General features: G+C 37.6%; 2 protein-coding genes across 3 annotated transcripts in view; both read right to left on the bottom strand.

The window, feature by feature from the left end:
• Nucleotides 1-586, bottom strand: part of LOC122671982 (clathrin heavy chain 1-like) — a 28,327-nt gene extending 27,741 nt beyond the window's left edge. Inside the window, exon 1 of the mRNA XM_043869482.1 lies at nt 407-586. Within this exon, the coding sequence (XP_043725417.1) occupies nt 407-451 (45 nt within the window). The 5' untranslated portion in view covers nt 452-586. The remainder of the gene's footprint in view (nt 1-406) is intronic.
• Nucleotides 573-22,596, bottom strand: LOC122671983 (mitogen-activated protein kinase kinase kinase 17-like). Of its 2 annotated transcripts, none has more exons than XM_043869484.1 (2): nt 20,846-22,596; nt 573-701 (listed from the first exon to the last, which is right to left on the bottom strand). In XM_043869484.1, exons 1-2 carry the CDS (start codon nt 22,353-22,355, stop codon nt 691-693), a joined length of 1,521 nt encoding a protein of 506 aa, XP_043725419.1. In that variant the 5' UTR covers nt 22,356-22,596; the 3' UTR covers nt 573-690. The 2 variants fall into 2 exon arrangements, with proteins under 2 accessions (XP_043725419.1, XP_043725418.1); XM_043869483.1 differs by having other exon boundaries at nt 578-701; nt 20,840-22,596.
• Between the last annotated feature and the right edge of the window lie 3,779 nt (nt 22,597-26,375).

The following is a 26,375-nucleotide window of genomic DNA, read 5'->3' as shown; positions in this document are numbered from 1 at the left end:
ACTCAAAATCCAGAATCCAATAATGAGAATGTGATCTGTTCTTAGAGATCTGAACAGATCCGAGATCTACTTAAGTTCGGACCACAAACTCTCCACACGACCTCTAAAACGAAAATACTGAAAGCAAAGAAAGGATAATCCACAGCTAGCTTACAAATATTATTTCAAAATTTCAGATTGCTGCAAACGAATTGTAACTAAGATTCGTCAATGCGAACAACAGATAATTTAACAAAAAAAGAAATCAAAATCAAACGAAACAACTACTAGAACCTTCGTAAGAATAAAAACCACACCAAATCAATCCAAAACACTACCTTTGATACCAATTCAGCCATAATTCTACCAAAAGCCAGCAAAACCAAGCGAAAATACTCTAAAAAGCAACGTTATGAACAAAACTTACCGTTAAGGTCTCTTTCATGGTGATCGGAGCACTTGCAGCAGCCATGGCGCCCAGATCGAGCTTCGAAACCGAACAAAAGGATTCAGAAGGAGGATCGAAACCCCCTATCGAGGGTTGAAAACCAAGGTTTCGTTACCAAAAATAAAAAAGCAAAATCGATGAATGGTTTGATCGCTCAGAGATCTGGAGAAGCCAGAAACCCTTTCTATCCCTCCGAGCTAGAGGGGAAGGGGAGAAGAAGAGAGGAAAGAAAATGGGAGAGAGACACGGATCTGAAGGTAATATTAGCGAGACACAGACTGCGAAGCCTTTTTCTCTCTCTCTCTCCCTTCTTAGTGTGAATTGTCAAATGGAGATTCGATTACATTAAATGCGGTGGAAATTCCATTAAAACCAAAATGACGATGGGAATAGCAAGCTAAAGTGAATAGTGATGGCTTAACTTAAGCCTTAAGGCCTTGATGACTATAGTGGAATATTTAAAAAGATAAGGGACTAAATGATAATTAAAATCTCAAAATGGGGCTGACGTGCTAAAATGATGTCTCAAGTGCGTCGTGAGCATGTTAGAGCCCGACAACGATGGCTAATTGTAATGTGTTTACAGAAATACCCCTGAGATGCTCATTTCCATGTTCGGATTGGTTTTCCGAGTTTCGTATTAGAAATTATTTTTAAGTACAAGAGTCGTCGAGGATCCCGAGTCGGTCTCATTGAACAACGAGTCACATACTTTTCGCGTCGCTTCAAAGTAACGGAAAAGGGTATTGTTGTCTTACTAGCTTCAAAATGTAGAATTTAGGGGCTATTAAACGAAAACCAACTGCCCCCAAATGAATTTGGAGCAAAATCAGGTAACATAATTCTCTCCAATCCCTAAAAGTGTGCAGTGCTGCAGTGCTAGATGAAGATGTCGCCAACTAGCAGCTAGGACATCCAATAGTTCGAGTTCATTGACATCTATCGTAGGATGTCCGAGCTGTCAAGTGTCGACATCTCCAGTTCGAGTTCATTGGCATCTATCGTAGGATGTTCGAGCTGTCAAGTGTCGACATCTCCCTCCACCTAGCATTGTCGCACTGCACACTTTTAGGAATTGGAGAGGATTACAATCCCAAAATCAATGATGTTGAATTTTTAAAAATAAAAAAAAAACAATACTATCTAAATGACATTTCTTGATTTTCTTTTGATTATTTCTTGTTTTATTCTCAAAATATCTTGGAGTTAAAGAAAAGGTAAATAGAATTTTAAAAATATTCTGAAAATAATTTATTATCAAAAATAGTATTATTTTTTATTTTTAATACAAGTGAAATTTCATGATTTACCCTTATTGAAAAAAAAATTATGTTATATTAAAAGCGCAAGTAAGACTGCAAACTATTTGTTATCTTAGGCTATGTTTGGATGCTAAGAAAAAAAAAGAATAAAATATAATAAAACAAAAATCATGATGATACAATGATTGATTTATGTGTCTATCTCTTTCCATAAATTCAAATTTTCTTGAATCTTTTTCGGTTCTTGGCATCCAAACATAGCCTTAAAGAATGTCAATTCAAAAAGGTAAAAGTTTTCCTTCACTAATGGGGTGTGAAGAATTTCCTCAAAATTGGTGATGTGATCATGGGATGGGACTCTAATCTATTCACAAGTTCTCACTCTCTATTCTTTTGGGTCAGAAGCACCCCTCCCTTGGGCATCTAACAATTTGAAGCCTATGGTGAAGGAAGAACATGGTCCAAAAGAAACTCTCTGAAAATGAAACATTGATATTTTACTGCTACATTTAAAATTTGGAGTAACTTTTTGTTGGGAAAAGGTTTTGTACAACGCCAGCTCAAAAATGAAATTGCACCTCCCCCTTTTTCAGCTTCTAAAGAGGGTTCCCTTATTTGTCTGAAATTGCACTTGGGCAGTGTAGGAAACCCTCTCCCCTTTTTGTTATTGGGTAAGTTTTGATCATCACATTTGATCTTTACTTGGGTTGTAGCATCTGTCCAATAAAGGTCTTACCTTGTGTCCTCTAAATTTTTTGAGTTCTGACTATGGAAGTGATAGAACTAAAAATGCTCAAAACATGTTAGGTTTTGTTTGGATTGTGTGTATTTATTTGTAAACGTATAAAATTTCAATAGATAGGAAATTTTTGTTTTTTGTTTATCATTTAAGGGCAATTGCAATTTAGTTGAACAAATAAAAGTATGGATGGTTGATTTTCAACATAGAATTAAGATTATGTTCAGTTGCTATAAGAGATCCCTTGGAATTTAGTAGAACCTACTTGAAAATCTCAATTTGCAGATAGCTTAACTCATAAGAAAAATCTTCGCCAAAAAATTTGAGATATTCTCCATTGAAAAAATTTCCCTTATCTTTTTCTCCAAGAAAAATCTAAAAAAAAGACTTTGCTACAGACTTAGTCTGGAGATGGTTGTATGGTTAGTCACCATACTAGCACCCAAAGGAGTGGGGGGGGGGGGGGGGGGGGAAGATCCCGATCTTCCTAGTGATATGTGGGACAAACATCGTTATAAGTTGTCCAAGTTGCTAAGAAATAGTTCCTTTGCACGAGTAAAAAACAAGCTAAGTCCACTCGCTTTGCCCGAAAGTCAAACAACAAGGATCTGAAAGAGGCTTCACTAGTGATATCCTTGGTATGAGTTGAGAATGCCATAGGGAGTCTCCTCTTCTAGGGCCAACTCCTTAAATGGACAGTTCATTCAAGAAGCAGCTTTCACACCTTTACTATGGATTCCCCCAACCTTAGTTCGATCCAGATACTAAAGAGTTAATCCCTGGTTTCGAAATCTTTTTCGTAGATGAATATGACTGAAAGTATTGGTTGATGGAGCCAAACTAAAGATACAACTAGCTTGGGCTATTATGCTTTTTTGTTACTTTCAATTCAATTTAACAAATAACATTAATGAGGCTTTGAGATGGGCACCACAAGGGGAAGAGAGGTGAGATTAATGGCTTGTGGGCCAGTGATTAAATTATTGATTGACAGCCAATTTTGTCTTCAATAGGACTTAAAAGAGAAGATAGAATGACTGTTTTTATTCATTTTTCCCAAATTTATTGGCTTTATTAGAGAGAGAAAGAGAGAAACAAAAAAAAAAATCAAATAAATGCATTCTTATTGATAAATTTTTATTTCCTTTAATTTGGCACTCTCTTTTTTTTTTTTTTTTTTAGTAATTATAAATTTCAGTCCAAAAGAGGGCAAGAGGAGCACAAGGCATCCTGATTACAAAGGTCAAGAAGCCAAGGAGAGGAAAGAAGCCAAACTGTCTATCTTGCCACTGACAGGGCATTCCTAGCAAGAGAGTGCGCAACAAAATCTGCATCTCTTGAAACAAAATAGAAAGAGCAATTCGAGAATTCGGATGCTAAGAGCTGAATGTCGTCCACCACAGTAGCGAGTTCCAGCGGAGGGCAGACCCTTGAGAAGGGGAATTCGTCAAGAGTGCAATCACCTTGGAACAGTCAGATTCAACCCAAGAAACATGTAAGAAATAAATCTTAAATGTTCTATTAAATATTCACTATATTTCTAAATTGTTTATACAGTTAAGTTGGCTTACGCTCTATTTGGTATGGTTTGTATTTCTATTATCTGACACATTTTTTTTTTTTTTTGTAAATGTTTGGTATATAGTTAATATAAATTAAAATTCATAAAGAGTAAGGATGTGTTTATGATTTATAGGCATGCGGATTTATTCTTGTTTATGCACTGCATGTTAATGAGCCCATATAGTATTGGTTCATGGGATGATTTTCAGGTGTGATTTGGTTTTTGACCCAATAGTTGGTAGTGCTTTGATCAATATGTATAACATTAATGCAAGAATTGAGCAACCTTATTGTTGTCTGGGGTGGAGTGAAGTTTGGTGTCTTCTCAGTTAAAACGGTCTATCATATTTTGTGTAATCACGAAAATGATAAGGAGAATGCTAAGGCGACTGCCCCTAGAACCAGTATTCCTTTTCTTGTTTTTTGGGTAGAAGAACCAGTATTCCTCAGGTTCCAAGATCAGTGTGGAAGACAATTTGGGGAATCCCTACTCTCCCTAAAATTTTGAACTTCTTATGGAGAGCTTGCTCTTACGACCTTGCAACGGGGGATGGTTTACATCGTTGCCAAATTCCCATTGATACTCAATGTCACCGTTGTGGAGCACCATCTGAATCTATCGACCACATTATCATGGAGTGCCCCTTCGCCAAAGCAGTTTGGTTGGCCTCCCCTTTAGCGGTTAATTTGTTAGTCTCCAGAAGCCCCAACTTTGTGGATTGGATATCAAATTGGGTGGAGATGCTAAGAGGTAACAAGAAAGATATGAAGCCTGTGATTAGCTTATGTTCCTTCATTTGCTGGACTATTTGGTTAACTCGGAATTCCAGTATCTACGGTAAGAAGCAAGTTAATCCTATTAAGACATGTCCCATGGCAGTTCATGCATTTCTGGAATTCTGGAATTCCTCTAGCCCCCCTCCGACTGTGCCTAGACCTTGCCCCCCCAATCCTATGCACAAGTGTGGGGCTCCTCTTCCAATTGGAACAGTCAAATTGAATTGTGATGCATCCTATGACCAACACAAGTCTAAAGGAAGAGTGGGGTTTATCATTTGATCATCTAGGGGAAGCTGTGTGGTGGTGGTCTTTGAACCAAGTCAATTTTCGTCGGTACTTCAGGGAGAAGCAATTGCAATTAGATCTGGAATTCTCTACGCTATTGCTGAGTGCTAAGACAAAATTCAAGTTGAGACTAATAACAAACACTGGCGTCTATCCTTCTAAGTAGTATAGTGGCCATCCCTTTAGAAGTTAGACCCATCATTGAGGATATTCAGCAAGTCAATTCCTATTTTTTAGAATGTTCATTTTCTTTTAATCCTAAGAGTATCAACTGTGTGGCAGATACCCTAGCCTGGAAGGCCTTATCGATGGAGAGTTTGATAACATGGCCTACCTCCACTCCATGGATCATTCATGTAATTTGGACTCCATAAATTTCTCTTCAGTTGAGTAATAAATTTCTCATGACCAAAAAAAAAAAGAGCAGCCTTGTTGGTTTTCTTGGAGATGGAAATCAAAGATGTTGTTTCATGGACTAGTATGCTTTATGGGTTTGTCAAGTGCAAGGACTTGGAATGTTACAGCTTGGCTTTTTCGACCCAAACCCTAACCCGAATTCGATGGTAGGTCCAGAATCTGAAGTTGCAGCCTTGTATACATTTTGGAGTATTGCTTTGATGTTTGAACAAGTAGAAGATGAAGAAGGAATCTTGGTGGTAACTCGTCGTCTACCGACAAAATGACACGTACCTCCCCCGTACAATTTCAAAATGTTATAGCTTGGCTTTTTCGATTCAAACCCTAACCCGAATTCGATGGTAAGTCTAGAATCCAAAGTTGTAGCATTGCATACATTTTGGAGTATTGCTTTGATGTTTGAACGAGTAGAAGATGAAGAAGGAATCTTGGGGGTAACTAGTTGTCTACCGACAAAATTATGCGCACCTCCCCCGTATAATTTCAAAAATTTACAATCTAATGTATAAATTATGGAAAGCAACCCTGACCTTGATTTGGGTATTTGGGGTATGAAAACATCGTTGGAAATGTGTTAATACGCGAAACCGCCAAAGCTCGAGGTGTTTTGACACTTGGACAACAAATAAAACGCTCTGGTGGATCCCTCTGGTTAACCACTTATACCAACTAGAGTACTGTTATTGCAGATTCCTGTCTCGGGAGTGCGAGACCTGGTGCCTCAAGTCTGGGATCTTGCCACCGTGTCCCATTTAGCTTGTTGGAATATTTTCCCAACAACGTTGGTATGTGGGACCCGCTTAACTAACCTTCATACACAAATATGGCTAAATAATCATTTTTTATTTAAAAGAGATAAGGTTTAAGAGACCGACTAATACAAGTTATATAAAATGAAACCTCTCCCATTATTCACCTCTCTTAAAACCTGAACGAAAGAAACCAAGTGAAGTAGAAAGAAGAAGAAGAGAAGAAGAAGGGTGAGGACTGATATCGGTTTTGGTAAGAGGCTTACCCCCCCTACATCTCATCTCCTTTTCATGAATTTTCCTTAATTCCTTCCTTACCATGATTCCTGTGCTAGATTCATCTCTGGTTTGGGGAATCCTAAGCCCCAGTTTTATGGATGTAGGTTCACTTAGATGACTGTTTAATCCAGTCAAGTTGTCTCCATTATGCTACATTCTATTAGGAAGTTTTCATCTGGGTCCTAGGTTGTTGGTGTTACCATCAATTAGCATCCTATTAAGTTTAATTCCATGATGTATAAGTTAGTTTCCAATCGGTGAAGTTCATGTAAAAATAACTGAATATTTCTGCATATCTGAACCATGGTCATTACCTTAACCCCAATTCCCCAAATTACCCACCTCCCTAGCATATTTTGAGTCACAGGAACTCAATCTTATATGTAGGAATCATCCCTAGTGTCAATTGGGGAAGACCAACCCAAAACCTCCATCAAAACTCTGTTCTCCTTTTTATTTTTCATTTATGGTTGTCTCTGGTGGAAGCTAATGGTCAACCAGAGACATAGACCAGTTTTACTGAAAGGTGTTTCTTAACTCCAAATCTATTCCGAATTGACTCTAACTTATCTTGGGATTTCAATATCATTAGAATATCATTTAGCATGCATGTTTAGTTGATATCTATTAGAAACCTAACTCTTGAGTCAATTTTCCATTTGTTGTTTGTCTCTGGTGGAAGTCACTGATCAACCAGAGACATAGACCAGTGTTACTGAAAGGTGTTTCTTAACTCCAAATCTATTCTGAATCGACCCTAACTTATCTTGGGATTTCAATATCATCAGAATATCATCTAGCATGCATGTTTAGTTGATAACTATTAGAAATCTAACTCTTGAGTCAATTTTCCGTTTGTTGTGTGTCTCTGGTGGAAGTCACTGGTCAACCAGAGACACAGACCAGTGTTGCTGTCAGGTGTTCTCTTAGCTCCAAACCTATTTTAAATTAACCTAACCTATATTGGAACTTCAGAAACATCAGGATGCCGCCTAATATATATATTTGGTTTATAAATATTATGACCTAACTTTTGGATCATTGAACCTACCGACAAACGACTCGTGAACTAACCCGACAGCGCAAAATCAACTAAAGCAAGGTGAGTGGGGATAGGCCTTGATTTTATTTTGGAATGTTTATCATTTTAGATTAATTGTCAGGAATCATGCATATGTATGAATTTATTATTGTTAGAACTTGTTTGATTAATTATTTCATTTATATCCTATGATTATGAAATCGTGGAATTTCGATGCAATGTGGAATGTGATGGAATGTGAACTTTGTACGTTAGAATAGATGCCATAGACAGCTTGGAAACGAGAGGTATGGTGTGCCATAGTATGGGATACAGGAGCACTGTACACCTTGTATTATGCCATTTAGTCTGCACATGGCTAGGGACGTCATTCTTTGGTACTACAACCCTTACCAACAGGGGTCCAGATGCTGAGTGATCATAGCTCTCTGTTGTTGAGGAGTGTGTGGAACACTGGGGTGGGGTCCAGGCTATGATTATCGAGGTCTACCCACGGGGGGGATCTGGGGATTACTACCGGTGTGGGCTCCATGCAACAATGAGGTTACGACTTGGGTTGAGTTGACGGACTCAAGTTTGTTTTTCTGAGTTGTTAGCGTAGTACCGACCTAGAGACTTAGGCATTGTTTGTTAGGTGAAAATTAGGTTTAAAATTGAATTCATGCATTTAGGATTTTTACTTTGTATGTATGATTGCTTGAGTGTGGTCTATCCTTTACTTGCTGGGCTCGGTGGAGCTCACTCCTGTAGAATATTTTCTTTTAGATGATCTTGCAAGTGGATACGATGGTGGCGAAGGGGATTACTTAGAGAATTAGGGACCGATGACGTAGTCTTTTTATTTGTTGTCTTTTGTTAAAACTTTACTCTTTATGGCGGATGTATTTCCACTGTAAATATTTTAGTATATCTTGTTTCTGGCCCGATGGATGAAACTATGTAAATCTAGGCTGTTTAGGAAGAAGGGGATCTGAATGTAAATAATATATATATAAACTTATGAATCGTACTTTCCGCACACTCTGAACAATAAAAAACTTTTTATCTTAATTTGGTATTGTGCTTGTGATGTGTATATACTGCATCATGATCCTAGAGGTCTTCGAATGCTTCGGATATTCGGGTTACTAGTCGAATCTTCCCAGGGGGTGGTTTGCGGGTGTGACATGGAATCTACTCGCTTGGTTTTTGACAAAATGTCGTAGATGAATTCAATCTCTTGGACTGTAATGATTAATTGGCAACATTAAGTATTTTACATTTATGCCACTTTCCCCCACTCAAACCCATATCCCACATGACAATATTGCTGACGAGCGATGACTCTGACAAATTAGCCATACCTGCAATTAGTTCTTCCACTAAGACGACTTATATTGAATTCCATTGGTATCAAGATTTAAGCATAGATAATAGTATTTATAAACAAAGTAAATAAGTTATTTCAAAAGAAAGCAATCTAATATTATATACTGCCAATTTACTAATTTTTTTTAATATTTCTCTACAAAAAGATAAAAAGCATTTCAAGGAGACAAAGGGGGTTCTCAAGGGACATGTTCATGGGCTAATTCTCTTCATCCCCAGTCGATTCCTTTGGTTTCTGTACGTTTTTCTGACCCAAAGTAGAGATCCGACCTAGTGACCTCACAACCATCAATGATGGACTCCATCTTATGCACACTTGTCATCAGGGACCTCGACCTCCTCCCCAGACCCTCTCTTAGATCTTGGCTCACTCCGCCATTGCCAACGGAGATACGTTGTCTATTGGTATAAGCACCACCCATTAAAGGGTGTCAATTGGTTCGGTCTCGGCTATTCGGTTTGGTTTCGACTCGGTTTAATAAACAAAATGTAGAAACCAAAACTAAACTGAACCAAGAATAGGAATAAATTTTCAAACAGAATCGACTTTGTTTTAATTCTATTTTGTATTAAGCTTCTTAGTGGGTTTTAATTTGGTTTCATATTCGCTTTAGGTCCTATTTTAAATGTTTGGACCAACGTTTTTACATCTTCACCGATAAAAAAACCCTTATTTGTTAGGATCATAGTCCACAAAACTTTTTCTCAAACACTAAAATGGAAAAGAATTTATCATCCACAATTGATTAAAAAAAAATAATTTGTATACGGTTCCTTAGTTAGTTTGAAAATAGGTAATTGGTTCGGTTTGACGGTTTTAGGGATGAAACCGAAACCAAACCTGTAAATGATTTCAGCTTTGGAAATCAAAATAGAACCGAAGTAATTTGGTTTGATTCAGTTCAGTTTTATGGCAGGTTTCAATTTTGGTTTCCAATTGACATCCTTACCACCCATATCCTTTGATGATGAACATGAGATGATTTCAGGGCATTGCTATCATTTCTCTTGCTAGGCGCTTGGTTATAAGACATCTTCTCTCCTCTTTTTGTTCTTTCGGTGAACTCCCCTTGTTGACAAGGCATTTCTTTGGGAGCTTAGCTAGAGATTTGTCTATTCTTTGTTGGACCTTACCATCGTCAACATATCCTACCTCGATTGTTGGAGTGGACATGCGCTTTCTCTCTCTCTCTCACACACACACACACACACACATATACACAAGTTATATAATTCTTTTACAAAATAGGCAGTACCAAATCTATTTTTCATTAAAACTAATTAGTCTATCTGTACCAAATGACATTCTATTTATGATCCACAAATTAGTATTGTAAATGATTTCTAATAATAAGGATATTAACATAAATATAAATCATGTCAAAGAGAACCTTAGTCTTTAACCAACTTTTCTTGAAAGATCTAATAATATTCACAAACTTCAGTGAACTTAATAAAATTTACATTTATGTAAGGTGCTTTAGATTTTAAATGGGGGTAAGAGTATTCATACCCAAATTACAATTTGATACTTTCTAGTGGAATGCTACAAATGAAAGGAAAGGTTCTCCATATTATTTTGCACTCAAAGTCATGTTCTTTCTCACATGTCTATTATACAGTACAGAATAACTAAGTCATCATGAAACTAAAGAATAATAGTTTGTCTAACTTTAATCATCAGATTATGTACTCATCAAACCATGTGAATGACTTCAACATGTAGAAGGAAATGTTACTTTGCTTTGAAGGTGCCAACAGTGCAACTAGGATGGATCTCGGTTGGCTGTAGGTAGGTCTTAGGGATAAAGGTGGGATATATAATGCTTCCTTGTTCAATTCCCCAATAGAAGAGAAAAAAGTAGCTAATGTTCAATATTATTGTTCGATTATGAGGTTGGAGAGGCAAGGAGGATCCTCAACCCAAGCTTTTTTGGTCTATGCACTTGGTTTTTTATACATAACAAAAAAAAAAAAAAAAAAAAAAACCAGCCTTGGCATTTTTAGGATACTTATTCTATAGAGAGAGGAGAAATAAATTTGAAGTACCTAGAGCCTTTTTTTTTAGGGAAAAATCACCTTATTGGAAAGATCAAAATTGGATATGTGAAATGATATAGAATAACCCTATCAATTACTATTGACATTACATTGCATTAGGGTTAAAAAGTCCATTGATCCTATAAAAAATATCAAATTTTATTTTGTGTATGTTATTTTTTTCCTATGGGGGAGGGGGCACTTCAACCTAATGTAATGTACAATATATAATTGACATTTTGTCCGTACTCTCTTATCCACGTTTCAAAGTTTTTTAGAATACCAATTGTGCTTCCTTTTAGTATATTTCTCACTCTTTACCAAATTTCTTATTAAATTAGACTAAAGTTAGGGTTTGAACAACCAATTTGATGATCTACATATCAACTTGAAATGATTTGAGTGATATAAAGAAGCAAAATAACTGAAAATGCCAAACGAATCATGTAGAAATTCTGCAAGCTAAGTATCGAATTCTTAAAAGTAAGATTGATTGACTACATCGTAGGAGAACTTTAAACATACTAATCTTTTGAAAACTTAGTCAAGCAAAATACATTAAAGGGATGTCAAAAAATTTCAAATAAGTCTTCCCCCCTCCCCCCAAAAAAAAGAAGAAGAAGATGGTGAGCATTTCCTATCATAATTAATCGTGGCTTCTCATTAACTAAAGAAAAGCCATACTCCTAGCCATAAAACCAAATCTTTTCCTTGTTATAATCTATGTTTGTAAAAACAAACACCTCCTGTATTGGTAACTCCAGTGACTCCATTCAAGCTCTCTATCTCTTCTAATATAAATATTTTGGTTTGAATACTTCTTGAAATGAAAGAGCATGCAGATTGAGGGGTCTTTAATGTTTAATTTTTCACTAATTTGGACCATATTTCAGTACCATTTCAACAATTTCAGTGATATATTTTGATCATTTTTATTATTTTTAATTATATATTGGTGTCATTTTGGCCATTTTGGTGTCATATTTTGAAATCATTTAAACCATTTTAGTCATATATTTTGGGTTTGATTAGGGTCAAATCCCAGTCGAAATCGAAAAATTAAATCTTACTTTTAACTGTTTAGCTTGGGTTTCCTATCAACTCCCCAAAATAAATGTTTTGAAGTTTTCTCACACACTAGCTAATGAGGGATCTTATGAGTACAACACACCACACCAACTATTGTGAGATCTTATAGAGTACTACACATGTTAATTATTAATGTTATTGTAATGTATTGACTAGTTTGTAGGTGATACAGTACAACTCTCAAATGAAACAAGCTGAGTTTTAACAATAATAATTTTAATTGTGAGAGGAAAAAAACAACTCCTTCACCATAATATTAAAAAAAAATCATGTAAACAATATCCAAAATTTAGTCAACATTATATATGTAATGAGCATGAAGTTCTTTGCAGGATAATTATTCAGGCGCATTAACACAATGAAAATTAATGTCAACCTTTTTTTTCTTTGTGTGGAAGAAAAATTTATTAATAGAAAGAACATAAAGAACCTATGACTTTTAAAACACATAACTCATAGAGTCGAGAAATGGAACGAGGCTAGACTGTCTTTCAAATGAGAAGAATCAACAGAGCCATTTAGGTGGCATTTATGCTATATTAGAAGATAGGTAGGTGAGTAAGAAAACATATACAGGTCGATATTGGATTTAAGTCACTTTGACAACAACATGAGTTACCTTTATAGCTAACAATTGTTTGTTTTATTATAACTCACAAAAAAAATAAAATCGACCCCCTCATAATAAAGTAAGCACTAGTGAATATCCATTCATCAAGGCAACTAACCCAATAAATTTCAATAAAACAAAAACTTTTGAGTTAAATTAAAAGGACTTGTAGGAAAATTTCATGAGATGATAATACTTCGACCACAATTTATCATAGCAAATAATAACATGTACCACTAAAGAAAAATAATAATAAGTAGACAACCATTTAACAAATCAAAATATCATCATTGAAATTATCTCAGCAAACAGGAAAATCTACAAAACATTATCTATAACAACAACAAACTAATAGCAACAAATTCATAGACTTAAAATTGTACCTAATCAACAGTAAACTGATAACATCAGTTATATTATTTTCAAGTTTTGATAGCAAAATCAACTTGAAACGTGATTAGGTACAATACAAATTTCAAAATAAGATCATTATTTAATTGTTACAAACAAGTAGAAATAATACAGAAGCAGAAAGAAAAGAAGCAACAATACCATCATTAAAGAAAAAAACAAGTAAAAATCATCATAAAATAAGCAGCATAAACAGAAGGGGAAAAAAAAAACAGCATACAGGTAGATGAAGAAGATGCACTGTTAATTCTTAAAAAAAAAAAAAAAAACAGCATCAACAGAAAAATAGAAGAACACTATTTACTACTCTACTTACCTTGGCAGAGTAGGGATAGTTAGAGGAACACTCGTCGGAATCGGGATAGTCGAAAGAAATCTATCGGAACCAAAATAGAGGGAGATAATGCCGCCAATGAATAGGGTTTTATGGTTTTCTCGCAATGATCAAACAAAAGAATAGGAGATGGGTCGAGGGTTTTGGAATTAGGGATTTAGAAACTTTGAAAAAGCATTTTGATCCCACATATGTGTGTGTAGAGACTTAACATACACTTGCAAATCAAAACCAAAGAAACAAAATACTGAATAAATGCTAATACATGAAAAATATAAAGAAACACATAAATATGTATTAATTAAATCAAAACACATAAATATGTATCAATACGGTAATTAATACGGCTGTTCTTAAGAGCCACGTATGGAATTAAGCTACGGCATAAAATATGGTAAAAGTCAGGTACGACAATTATATGGTCAGATACGGCAATTAATATACGAACTTACTAACTACGTCAGGGTGTAGGGGTGGCATGCGCTGCACAACCAGGTGGTGTTCTCTTTCCCATGATAGTATGATACACAAGTCCTAAGAGGCAATGAGAATGCAATCTATGTTGAGAGTTCAAAAGGATTTGGACTCCACAAGCGTTGCAAACAGGGTTTGCAAATGGGCGTGAGTCAAGTGACACCAGGCTAAGCTTGAACGTGGGCCTATTAAATTGACGGGCTTGAATTGGATCCCGATTCTGGCCCACAGGCAGACAGATGTGACCTAAACCTGATTCTAGCACTAAATATTCTTTTGACAAGGCCGTCTATGCTCTGGTCAAGCCAGCCTAGGCTAGCCCAATTCAGCTCGGTAAAATTGTTTACCTTTTTTTTTTTTTAGTAAGATAAAATTGTTTACCTTTCAAGAGAAAACATTCTAAAATCTACATGTGACACCAAAAAGAACTGAAAAGAAAGGAGAAAGTTTCTCTTCACCGTGGGTGAAGGGAATCCCCCCCTTTTGTGCTCTCATAATTATTCTTTCATTTAAGGATGTCAAAGTTAAGCTGAACCGATCAGACTAACAAAAACCAACTGGTTCAGTCCGGACCCAAATCGAACCTTCATTGATTTGTTTTGGATTGTGGTTTTATGGAACCAAAAGAAACTAAAACCAAATTGGACCAACCAAATGCATTGATCGAAACCGAAAATCAAATAGAATCCAATACGACAACGAGCTAGACCGGATCAATAGTAACATGATAATAAACTGAAAACACAAAAGCCATGATTTCCCCATCAATTTTCTTATGCATACATTTATACCTGAAACCGGACAGGACAAACCCATTTGCAAACTATAACAATAAAAACTGATAAGAAACCAGATCGTTCCATTAAAGTGTATAGTCAGGCAAAGCTAGGATTTTCCCATTAATTTCCTTGAGGAAGTTTTTGGTTTCATTTGGTTTTGGGTTGGCCCAATAACCAATTAAAATCGGATTGAACTGATCGATTGACACCTTTTATTCTCATTGTATGAATGTCCAAAATGCCTTTGACACAAGTCTAAGAGTTATATCGAACTAGGGCTGCAACAGGGTGGGGTTGGGTCAGGCTTTTTAAAATCCTAGCCCAACCCTAAATCCCCTTAGTTGGGCCTAGGCCCAACCCGACCCTGACTTAGGGCCAGAAAATCCAACCCTGACCCGCCCTCAAGGCCGGGCTGACCCTAATATTGGGGAGGGGGAGGGGAGATGCATGGGCTGGCCAAGCTGGGAAAGGGAGATGAATGGGCTGGTTAGGCTGGGAATGAGAGATGCATGGGTTGGACAAGCTGGGAAAGGAAGATGAATGGGCTGGTCAGGCTGGGAAAGGGAGATGCATGGGCTGGCTAGGCTGACAAGAAGAAGAACCAAAAAAAAAAAAAAAGAAGAAGAAAGAACAGGAAGAAAAAGACAGGGTCGGGTTGGGCCGGGCTGGGCTTAGCCCGAGGCCTCAACCTTGGCCTGACCCGACCTTGACTCAGGGCCAAAAATTCCAAACACAGACCCGCCCTCAGGACCAAGGTATCTCAACCCAGACCCTGTTTGGGCTTAGGGCGGGCTCGGGCCGTCGGGCCAAACTTGCACCCCTATATCGAACCACTAAAAGTGTTGGTTCAATCTTCACTGTGGATAAAGAAAAACTCGGTCCAAAAAATATTTTTCGACTTTTTCTTGATAAATTCATCAAAGCATTACTCCAAGGGGTCAGCTCAATTGGCAAAAGACCAACTCCTCAAATAAGAGGTCATGCGTTAAAACCACCTTGGGGCCTATCCCCATCCCCTAATTCCCCCTATTATACTAGCTATTAATCCCCCCCAAAAAAAAAATAAAAAAAAATAAAAAATTCATCGAAGTCTTTACTAGCTTTGTTTATATACTAGATGAAATAGCAGGTTGTTGCTCATTTGATAATCCAAATCTAAGCTTTGAGAAGTATCTCGTATAAGAAATTATACATATATACTCCAAACATAACCTAAGATAAAGGTGTTGGCCTCTTATCTTATGGATGGATATAGTACTGTCATAAGGTAAGTTGTTATCCAAGTAAGACTTGTGTCTCTATCTAATGAAAATAATCCCCTATTGGAAAAGTTAAGGAATTGGATGCCTTCGTATACCTAATTGGACCCTTTAACCTAGACTTTGTATGACAACGTTTCTATTTCAAAAAACTGATTCTGAGTCCAAAACAATTTTTTGTTTATAGACTTTTGAAGTAATTCTATATCAATAAATGTTGTATGGTAAACATAAAATGTTTCTATTGTTATAGAAAAACAGAAATATGTATAGAATGCATCTTCACAGAAATATATCTTCTGGAGGTGGGGGTGGCATTGTAGTGGTGGTTGATTTTGAATTAAGTTGTATAAGAGGTGGCCATCGTTGTTTCATGTGCGTTTTTGTCTCAATTTTCTGTTTCTATTTTTTTGATACAAATTTTTTTTTCCCTCAAATCTATGCCAAAACTGTTTTTGAGGGTGTGTCTTGGTGCAACGGTAAAGGTTGCTCCATTGTGACCAAGTGGCCATGGGTTTGAGTCTGGAAACAGCCTCTCTACGAAAGCAGGAGTAAGGCTGCATACATTATGACCCTCCACAGACCCCGCAGTGGCGAGAACCTTGTGCACTGAATACATCCTTTTTTTATCCATATGTACCATGTATATTGCTATTTACCCTTTACCTACCTCATCCTTTTATTTATCAGCTAAGGGAAATTATTATCCATATCCATATACTCCATAGTCCATACCAAAGTCGGTGGCCTAGACATAAGTGCTCTTATTAGGCGGTTTAGTGCATTACAGTTTGAACCAATTTTTTTTTTTTTAATTGTAGGGGTCGGGGTGGGACTTGGCTCTTATGCAGCCGTGGCGTGAGCTGCACAGGTGCATCATGAAAACCATCCCAAATACAGGGGGGAGGTGGTCATTTCATATGTGGGGCCTAGGTGGGACCCACCTATGAAATGACTACCTTACCTTGAGAAATTCTGTCTAGTGGCATTAGATCACAGAATCCATTGACAGCTGCATAAATGACTAGAATTTGTTTTTCAATTGGAAGTGATGCATATTGTGGTTGTTTCAGTACTAAGGGTGTCAAAAGGAACCGAAGCCGAATATCGGAATTGGAACCGACCATTTAAAATCGAATCGAACCGCACCGTAGAAAAATGATCCGGTTTTGATTTTATAGGTTCTCTTGCTGGTTCGGTTTTGATTTGCACCGTGAAACCGTGGTTCTAAACCGAATAAGAAACTGGAAAAACCGAATAGAAACCTATACCTCTTACTTGAATAATAGCCCATGCATCAACTGTATTAATTAATAACATAATAATTAATTTAATAAACAACAATTTTTGCATCATAGTTGAAATAGAAAATAAGTAAAATGTCTTGGGTTAACTATATATTATATTTATTAAAGTATGACTTGAAAATGATGGATGATGTTAAAATCGATTAACAAACCCTACTTTTTAATTAATAGAAGAAATAGTTTGTTTATCATGTTGAGAGTGGAAAAGAAAAAAAATGGAAAAACAAAGAATATGAAAGGAAAAGAAGGGCAAGTGAAGATGGGAAGGCTTTTTTTTTTCAATCACATAGGCACGAGAAATATGATGAGTGAGGGAGACCGGGAGAGAATAGAAAATACGGGAATATAAAAGGCTATTTCCCAAAACTGACACTACACAAACCGCATATAAACCAATTGTGAATCGGATAACGAAAACCAAATAGAAACCGGTAAAACCAGATCGTATGCAAAACGATTCTGATTTTGGCTGATTCTTATTCAGTTCAATTTTGATATCACCTTATCAAAATGTAAACCGCACCGCAACAGAATCGAATAACCAGAACCGCACCGATTGACACCCTTAACCTTACCCCGATTTTTGCTGTTGTTTAGCAGTGCTGCACTTGTGTAACTCCCACCACGGCTGCACAAGATCTATTTCCGTGGGGGTGGGGCTTCAGAACCCTCAGTTATTGTATTCTTACACATCTCTCTTTACAGTTGAAGTGATGAACTATGTATCTGTCAATGTTGTTTGTTGGATGAATTAAACCATTGTGCTATGGTTGGCTGCGGCCCACTCAATGAGCCCAACCAGTATTTAGGTAGGCCTTGGTATTTCGCTTAGGTGTGGCACAGCCCTAGGCCATTGCAAGCCCAATGTGATGCTGCAGACTGGGTATTTAGTTAGGCTTTCTTAAGAAAGATTTTTTTTTTTTTTTTTTTTCTTTCTTTTCCTAATTTTTCCCTTGTTTTTTTTTGGTAGGTAGTTGGTACTTTATAGTTTTGAGATTTTAGAACATGAAAATATTATAAAAAATGAACTAAGTTGTCCTCCCCAATAAGGTTTTGGTATGATCCCCAAAATACCCTCTTGATATTCTGTGAGTAACTCGCCTCGGAAAATGGATTCCCATTCATCGTGGCTGAAGGAAAACTCGACCCTTAAAAAGTTATAGTAAAGGAGATAAAAAAAAATAGAAACTGTTAAAATATAAATGAGATTTATGAATAGATTGAGGTTCATGGGACATTGTAATTCAGTTGTAATAACACCAAACTGTTCACCATGTTTTCCCTCCATCTCCTTCCCCCATAAATTTGTTCCTTACACCACTGAAAAGACGACACAAGTGTTTTAGAGACTTGATTACCTCTTTAAACAAAGGTTTAAAACTCATTCTCCATCAATTTCGATTCAAATCGTTATGTAATATGTAGAATTGAGTTTAATCCGAATCAACCTCAATTGATTTTGAGTCGAATTGATCGATTCAATCCATTTTGATCCAAGTTTTAAAACAATGGTTTTTGGGTCTAAAACCCACTTTCCTTCATCAGGAGAAATTTTTTGGCAGCCATGATCCAAAGTAAAGAGATAATCTTTTCATCCAAGGTGATATGACGATTGAACCATCATTAAATCCCACTCTTGTTATGAAGTTCCAAATACGCTTTCTTATTTCTTCCAGAGGGTTAGATCTCACAATTTAAAAGGTTCACGGTGAAGAGAAACTTGGTCCCCTTCCCTACCTCTCTCTCTCTATTTATTTTAAGATTTGACCTGGTTGGTTGGTGCATCTCTATAGCTTAGATACATCAAAAAGGTTAAACAAATAAATAGGAGGTTTGAGCTCCCAGCTTTCTGCAATATACATTGAAGAGAGAATCTCTTCATCCTGAGCTCTCACTCCCGTGGTTGAATGAAACTTAGAAAGGATATTTCGGATCTTCAACAATAGAGGGGTGATAATGATGTGATCAAATGATGGATCCTTAATCTAAGAGTCCCATCAAAGCATGAAAACCCATGTGTAAAAAGATTCTCTTTGTATTTTGGTTGAAGTAAAACTTTCAGCGGATCAAATTACTAAATTACTAGGAAAAGGTTGGGCAGGCTGCCAGTGTACACTAAACTAGCATCAATTGTGTCAAGGGGTGTCAACGGGCCAGGCTTGGCCGGGTTTGCCCTAAATACTATCCCAACCTTAGGAGCCTTAACCTAATCCCAAGCCCAGTCTGGCTCTAATTGAGGCTGAATATCTTGGCACATTGAGTCATCCCTATAGCTTAGATACATCAAAAAGGTTAAACAAATAAATAGGAGGTTTGAGCTCCTAGCTTTCTACAATATACATTGAAGAGAGAATCTCTTCATCCTCGGCTCTCACTCCCGTGGTTGAATGAAACTTAAAAAGGATATTTCGGATCTTCAACAATAGAGGGGTGATAATGATGTGATCAAATGATGGATCCTTAATCTAAGAGTCCCATCAAAGCATGAAAACCCATGTGTAAAAAGATTCTCTTTGTATTTTGGTTGAAGGAAAACTTTCACCTGATCAAATTACTAAATTACTAGGAAAAGGTTGGGCAGGCTGCCAGTGTACACTAAACTAGCACCAATTGTGTCAAGGGGTGTCAACGGGCCAGGCTTGGCCGGGTTTGCCCTAAATACTATCCCAACCTTAGGAGCCTTAACCTAATCCCAAGCCCAGTCCGGCTCTGATTGAGGCTGAATATCTTGGCACATTGAGTTGTTGTACTCATAGCCCACTTAACAAAGCCCAGATTATAAAAAAAGGACGTTTTTCTCAAAGAGGCTGTTTTAAGCCTCCTAGGGCATTGTTTATTTGTATTGGTCGGATGTTTTGGGAACATCCCAAGAACCAACCCGTAGGAATCCAATGTCCAATGACCCCTTCACTAGAGAATAGAGCTAATGAAAGTAGTTAAGGCCTTAAGGGGTCTTAGGCTTACTACCCCAAAAACAAAAAAAGGGGTCTTAGGCATGGCGAGAGGATGAAAGTTTAACCTATTTGGTTAAATTAGGAGTCACCAAACATGGGTTGTTGGCTTACTAAAGACCCAACCATTTGGTGAGGCGGGATCCAATTCCCATACCAAAATGTACGAAAATGCCTCACAGGCATACGGATGGAATCCACCATGTGGGTCTAACCTGGGGTGAATTCCATCTGTATGTCTGTGAGGCGTTCTTGTACGAGAACCGGATCCCAACTCTTGGTGAGGCAGGATCCAGTTTTCGTACAAGAACGCCTCACAGGCAATTATATGGAATCCAACTCCCACTTGGTGTCCATCATTAGTCATTACCCGTTAGGGTTTCTCTTTTGCTCCATATCTTTGAGGTAAGAACAAGACGAAAACCTTTGACAATGGAATCTCTACAATACCCTTGGCCCGGTCGACACCGGCCTGGATCTAAATTCGATTCAGGGAACCAGTCTCTTCTTGTGAGACTTCCATGGAGATTGGGTTTCACCAGCCCTAACCTTTGGTTCCTTTCTATGAAGACTTTGGCAGAGATTTTGTTTGACATGGTCAGTCATCATCTCATGTGCCCTGCTTCAGGCTTTCAGGCTCAAAGTTGTGAACTGTGTAGAGAGAGAGAGATAGAGAGAGAGAGAGAGAGAGAGAGAGTGGTTCACATGATTCTGACACGTGGTCAAAATAAAAATAATATATAAAATCTGAATATCATTAATAAAAAATAAAAAACTATTACAGCTGTAAAATCCCTTACATCTAATTGGCAACAGCCCTATATGCCAACCCGAACCAGCTTTGTTGTCATTTCCCCACCAATAAGGCCATGTTCTCACATAAGACAGCCACTCATCACTATAAGTTCCTCCACCAATAGAATCCAAAAATTCCGAATCTATCCTTTCACTTCCTTCGACTTCAAGTTCTCTCCCAATATTCCACGTTTCTGAACAACTAGTCCCTGCCTTTTCCTCTCTTTCACTCCTCAAATCCGAATATTCCAAACTTGTCCTTCCTCTTCCCTCATCCTCTTCACCACTTGCGGTCTCTGCTACTACTCCTCTGTCCCAAACCGAACCCAACGACCTCACCACTTCCCAACCGTCAGATTCCCAAATTACCCCTCCACAAGTAGCTAATCCCCTAATTCTCTCCTTCGCACAAATTACTAATCCTTCTGAATTCAAATTTGAATTCTGAAAATCAGTAAATTCACTTTCTTCTTCTTCTTCATCACCATCGTTGTCGTCGTCGAATTCCGAGGAAGGCCAATCGAGTGTTGATCTAGGTGATGACTCTGTAACGGCTCCGGCCGACACGAAAGGGTGGTGGAGGAGCTGCTCGCAATTCCACCTCTCACTGGGTTCTCTCCTGAGACATTTGTCGATAAAATCGCGACCAAGCTCCGATAGTTCATCTGGAAATTCCGGAACAGCATCAGAGAATGCAATCCGGCACAGCGTATCGGCACCGTGATCTTCCCAAGCTGGTTTCCCTGTAACCATCTCGATGACCGTACAACCCAGTGACCATACATCGGACTCTGGCCCTTGCTTCTCCCCTCGAACCACTTCCGGTGCCATCCAAAGCGGGCTTCCTCGGGGAAATATCTTATTTTCTTCGCCGGAAAACCGCTTGGCCGATCCGAAATCTGCTAACTTGGCTACGCCGGCGGTCGAACCAGAACCCAGAAGCACATTCTTCCCCTTGACGTCGCAGTGAACGAAACCCTTACCGTGAACATACCTCAACGCAGATACGATGCACCATGTATAAGACCTCACGACACGCTGATCATCACCTTTTCCACTAAACCGGGATGCCACATCAGCAGCTGTGCCTCCCTGCAAGTATTCCATGTGCAAATTCCGGTAACTAACGTTGCCGGATTCATGGGTCAGGTCATCGCCGAGGTACTGAACGACACAAGGGGAGGATAGAGAACTGAGAATTTGAATCTCATTCTCTAACGATTCGAGGTGGGAAGTGAGGGATGAGTTTTGATTCACTGATTTCACAGCAAAAACTTTTCCATCGGATACATAAGAGGCAAGGCTTACAGTTCCGAATGAACCTTTTCCGATGGAATTCCATCGAACCCAGTAAGGTGGACGAGAAGAGATGATTTCTACTTCTTTCTTCTCCATTAAGGAACAGAACTGAAATGAAGGGAAGCTATTTTTCACTCTCTGGGGACAGATTAGAAGGAATTGAGGTTGTTTGGAGTTTTGGGTATGGTGGGTTTCGAATGGCGGGCACGCGAAGAAAGTATTTATATGGAAAAAGAAGGTGACTTTTGGCGGTGAAATTACTGGAAAAAGTAGAATTATCCATTAAAGCTATTTCGTGACGTCATGAAAAGCTTCTGGGAGTGCTGGAAGGTGATGGATAAGGGGGGTTTATGCTCTCTGTTTTATCCTTATCTTGCTCAGGTGGGTGGGAAGGGGCAGAACTCCATCGTGAGAAGAAGAAGAAAGAAATAATGGAATTAATTTTTCATTCTCGAATTAAATGAAATCGTTGGCCTTTCGTTGGGGGTTTTGGCTTTTGAGTCATTATTCCATCAAAGAATTTTTATTTTTTTTTAAATTTTTTATGAGGGTGAGAATGAAGAATCGTTTGAGAAATATTTTAATTTCATGTGGCTTTGAATGAGTGAACGCAGTAGCTGTGATGCTCCACACAAACAAAGAGGCAATGCGAAGTCTGCCGTATTTTTAATTTTTAATTTTTTTTGGAATGATCGTATATTACATCTGATTCATGGCTGGCAAATTGGCAATGTTCGACCCGATTTGCTGACCCATTAAAAGGAAACATTGAGAAGCTATAAATTTCAGATTGATTCTCCTAACTGAAATTCCCAATTTATTTGCTTTTAAATTTTTTTAAGAATTGAACCGGGTTTACAAGTAACAACCCAACTTAAGGATGTAAATTGGGACAGTTCTGGGTAATTGAGATGGGTCATAATTGGTTCTGGTCTTTTGAGGCTAAGATCGAACCGGTTCCAAAACTGAGAACCGATATCGATTATTAATGAGTGGGAGTAATTACGACTTCCGGTTCCTAATTAAGACTTATGATGAAATTATCAAAATCAATTGGAACATAGATAAGATTATGATCCCAAAAATGCCAAGATCCATCCTGATGAACAAGCAATTCCAAAAATCAAACCTATAATTGTCCCAATAAAATAATGGGTTAAATGAATTATGTTTCTAGCGGGTTGGTTTTGAATTATAATGTCAATAGAGCTGGATGCCAATTTAGCGAATTCGATTTGATCCTTAAAACCCTTATACATTTTATACATGTTTCATTCTAACACAATTTTAATGTTTATAATGAATAGATTTTTTTTTTTTTGAATTTAACGTATTTTAATATATTTTTACAAATTTATTACATTTTGTTTAATATTTCACACAAAATTGATTTATTTTATAAAATTTTGACAAATAATTACAAATTTTTTGGGCAATTTTTTATTTTTTGGTCGATAACAGGCTAATACATAATTTGATACCAAAAAGGTATGCCGACTCAGAATGTTAGCCGATACAACTCTAATACAATCGATACCGATCTAATACTATATCAATTCTGGGTTGACCGATACCCAATTTGATACCGTGCACTAAAATCATGGTTCGGAATTTGGATCCTAAATTACACCCTTAAACCCAACCAGGATTCTTCAATTCATGATCCAAAGCGTGTAAAATGATACGGGGTAGGATTTGACTTCACCCGGAACACTATCCGTACCCGTTGCCAGCTCAGAAAAAGATTCATATTTATCAGCGAAGACTACTACCAGGAAAATTATCTGGTTTGCGTGGGGGTAGCCCAGCAAGCCCATCAGCTTCGGTGGCCAAACGACGCAGTTCGCACTTTAGTCTGCCACGTGGGATGGGGAGGCATAATTCAGTTAGGCCGCATCACATGTTGGAGGGAAGCCCCAGTTTAATAGCTGATGTGTCGGGTTGCTGGTGGGGCCACGTATCGGTTAGTGATTGCAAAACAGAGCAAGTGGGTGGGGAACTGAAGATGATTTCTGCCGGGCCTTGTAGGGTAGTTGACGTGCACGGTTTGGCTCCATGAAACATTAAAAAACGGAGATCAGATTTTGGGTAATAACCCAATAAAAATGGAAGAAGATGGTGACCAACCTCTCCATGTCCTGTTTTGTAAACTTTTTCATGAAACACCGTTCCATTTGTCCTATTTTTATTTTATTATAATGTTTCTAAGGCTATTGGGAGATGTTGTGGGTCCCACTCACCTATACCTCTCCTGCAACTGCACCTAGGAAATCTTGTCCGTGATCTGAGTGGTCCCACCAAGTTAAAAGTTCAAAACACCGTCCATAATTCTATGCATGTGCCTGGCCAAGTGAGGTGATCCTTTTGCTTTAACAAACCAATAGCCAAGAGGCTTGGAATGGATAAATTAGATTTTTTTTTAATTAAAAAAAAAACCAATAAATAAAGCACCAACAGGAAGTGATTACAGCATACAATTAGAACTATTTAGTATGGTTTAAACTGGTTTAAAAAATCAAATGGCAAGGTGCATCAACCAAGTAGCTGATGCCTTGGTCAGGAAGGCCTTGTCTGTGGAGTGTACGATGAACTGGCAGCATTCCACCCCATGGTTCACTCATTCCTATAATTTGGATGTCATGAGACTTTCACACTCACATCAATAAATTTATTTTGACAACCAAAAAAAATAAATAAATCAAATGGCAAACAAAGGAGAGCAATTCCGTTTCTTTGATTCTATCTTTTTTTTTCTGAATTAACTATGAATGCATTAATTTTTTCGGCAACAATCAATTCCAATGATGAAAATTGATCCCATGCCCAATTCCATGTTTTTAATCCTTTCTCATACGTAATAACTAAATAGAGAACAAGTGTAGAGGATGAGACTTTTCCATATAAATTGCAACGTGGAAAAATGGTCCGGAGGGGGGAGGTGGCTTATGACACAAGTTTAAGATACGAGAATTGAACCCGTGATTTTTTAGGAGTATGCAGTCTACGAGCAAGAAACTAACCAACTCAGCAAGTATTTTTTATTTCTTTATGAGAAACTGAGCAAGCATACCCATCCACAAAAAAAAAAAAAAAAAAAAAAGTACAAAAGAAAACAAAAAAGAGCAAGTAGTTGGCAAAGTCCATATACAATTGACCTAGATATTATGAGGGGAGAGGGTTTTCTTAGAATCAGAAAAATTTTGTCACACCGATGATGATATAAAAAAATGATATCATTCATGTATGACCCACATGATCAGAGAAAAGAAGAGAAGCGGAACCATGGTTTTATCTGATACTGATCCATTGATACGATTAAAGAGAAATAAAAAAAACAAATGTTATTAAAATATAGGGAATAAATCTATCCGATCAAACTTTGGATGATCCAGATCGATATCAATCAAGACAGATCCCGATTCGATTTTCTTGAGAACTAAAACCATGAGCGGAACAATACATTGGCTGCATGGAGAACTTTTCTCCCTCATATTATATAAAACGTAAAGGTGTCAAAAAAAAACCTAAACTATTTATTAAAATCGAATCGAACCATTTAAACCGAAACCGTGAAATCGTTTAATAAATGATTTGGTTTTCAAAATTGAGGTTGTTTAGTTAAACGATTTGAACTGAATCGAACCATTTACCACTCTTAAATGTACATAATTGTGTCAAAAGCAAACAGAAATTGTTTACCGAGCCGAACCGTTTAACTGAAACCAAACAATTTAACACCCTTAATAAAAAGGTTTGTTTGTTAATTTGTTCATGTAATAGTTTAAGGGTATTTAACCGGTTCTATCTAAATAAAAGTCAATGTGGATCAACCTAAGGGACAGTTCAGTTGGCAAAGGACGAGACCTAAAGGCTCCTGATTTTGACTCTGTCTCTCCCTTTGGGACCACCCATTTGAGAAGAAACTCCCTAACGAACATGAGGAATTAGTCGGCCAAAGGTAACACTGGAGAGGAGAAAATGCAAGAAGTGTTGTAGTTTTGTTAGCGGTAGAGGCGGGTGGTTGTCGAGTGAGGGCAAGACAAAAAGCAAAGGATGATTGAATCGGATGGACGTACGGCCAAGACAAAAGAAACAACGTGTGCATGTTGGGGTGAG

This window comes from Telopea speciosissima, chromosome 8 (assembly GCF_018873765.1).
Source record: "Telopea speciosissima isolate NSW1024214 ecotype Mountain lineage chromosome 8, Tspe_v1, whole genome shotgun sequence".
NCBI lineage: Eukaryota > Viridiplantae > Streptophyta > Magnoliopsida > Proteales > Proteaceae > Telopea > Telopea speciosissima.
This window is presented reverse-complemented; position numbering and strand designations above follow the sequence as displayed.

Bases quoted from the DNA above. Each gene is read 5' to 3' on its own strand.
- LOC122671983 (XM_043869483.1), bottom strand. From the start codon at position 22,355: ATGGAGAAGAAAGAAGTAGAAATCATCTCTTCTCGTCCACCTTACTGG.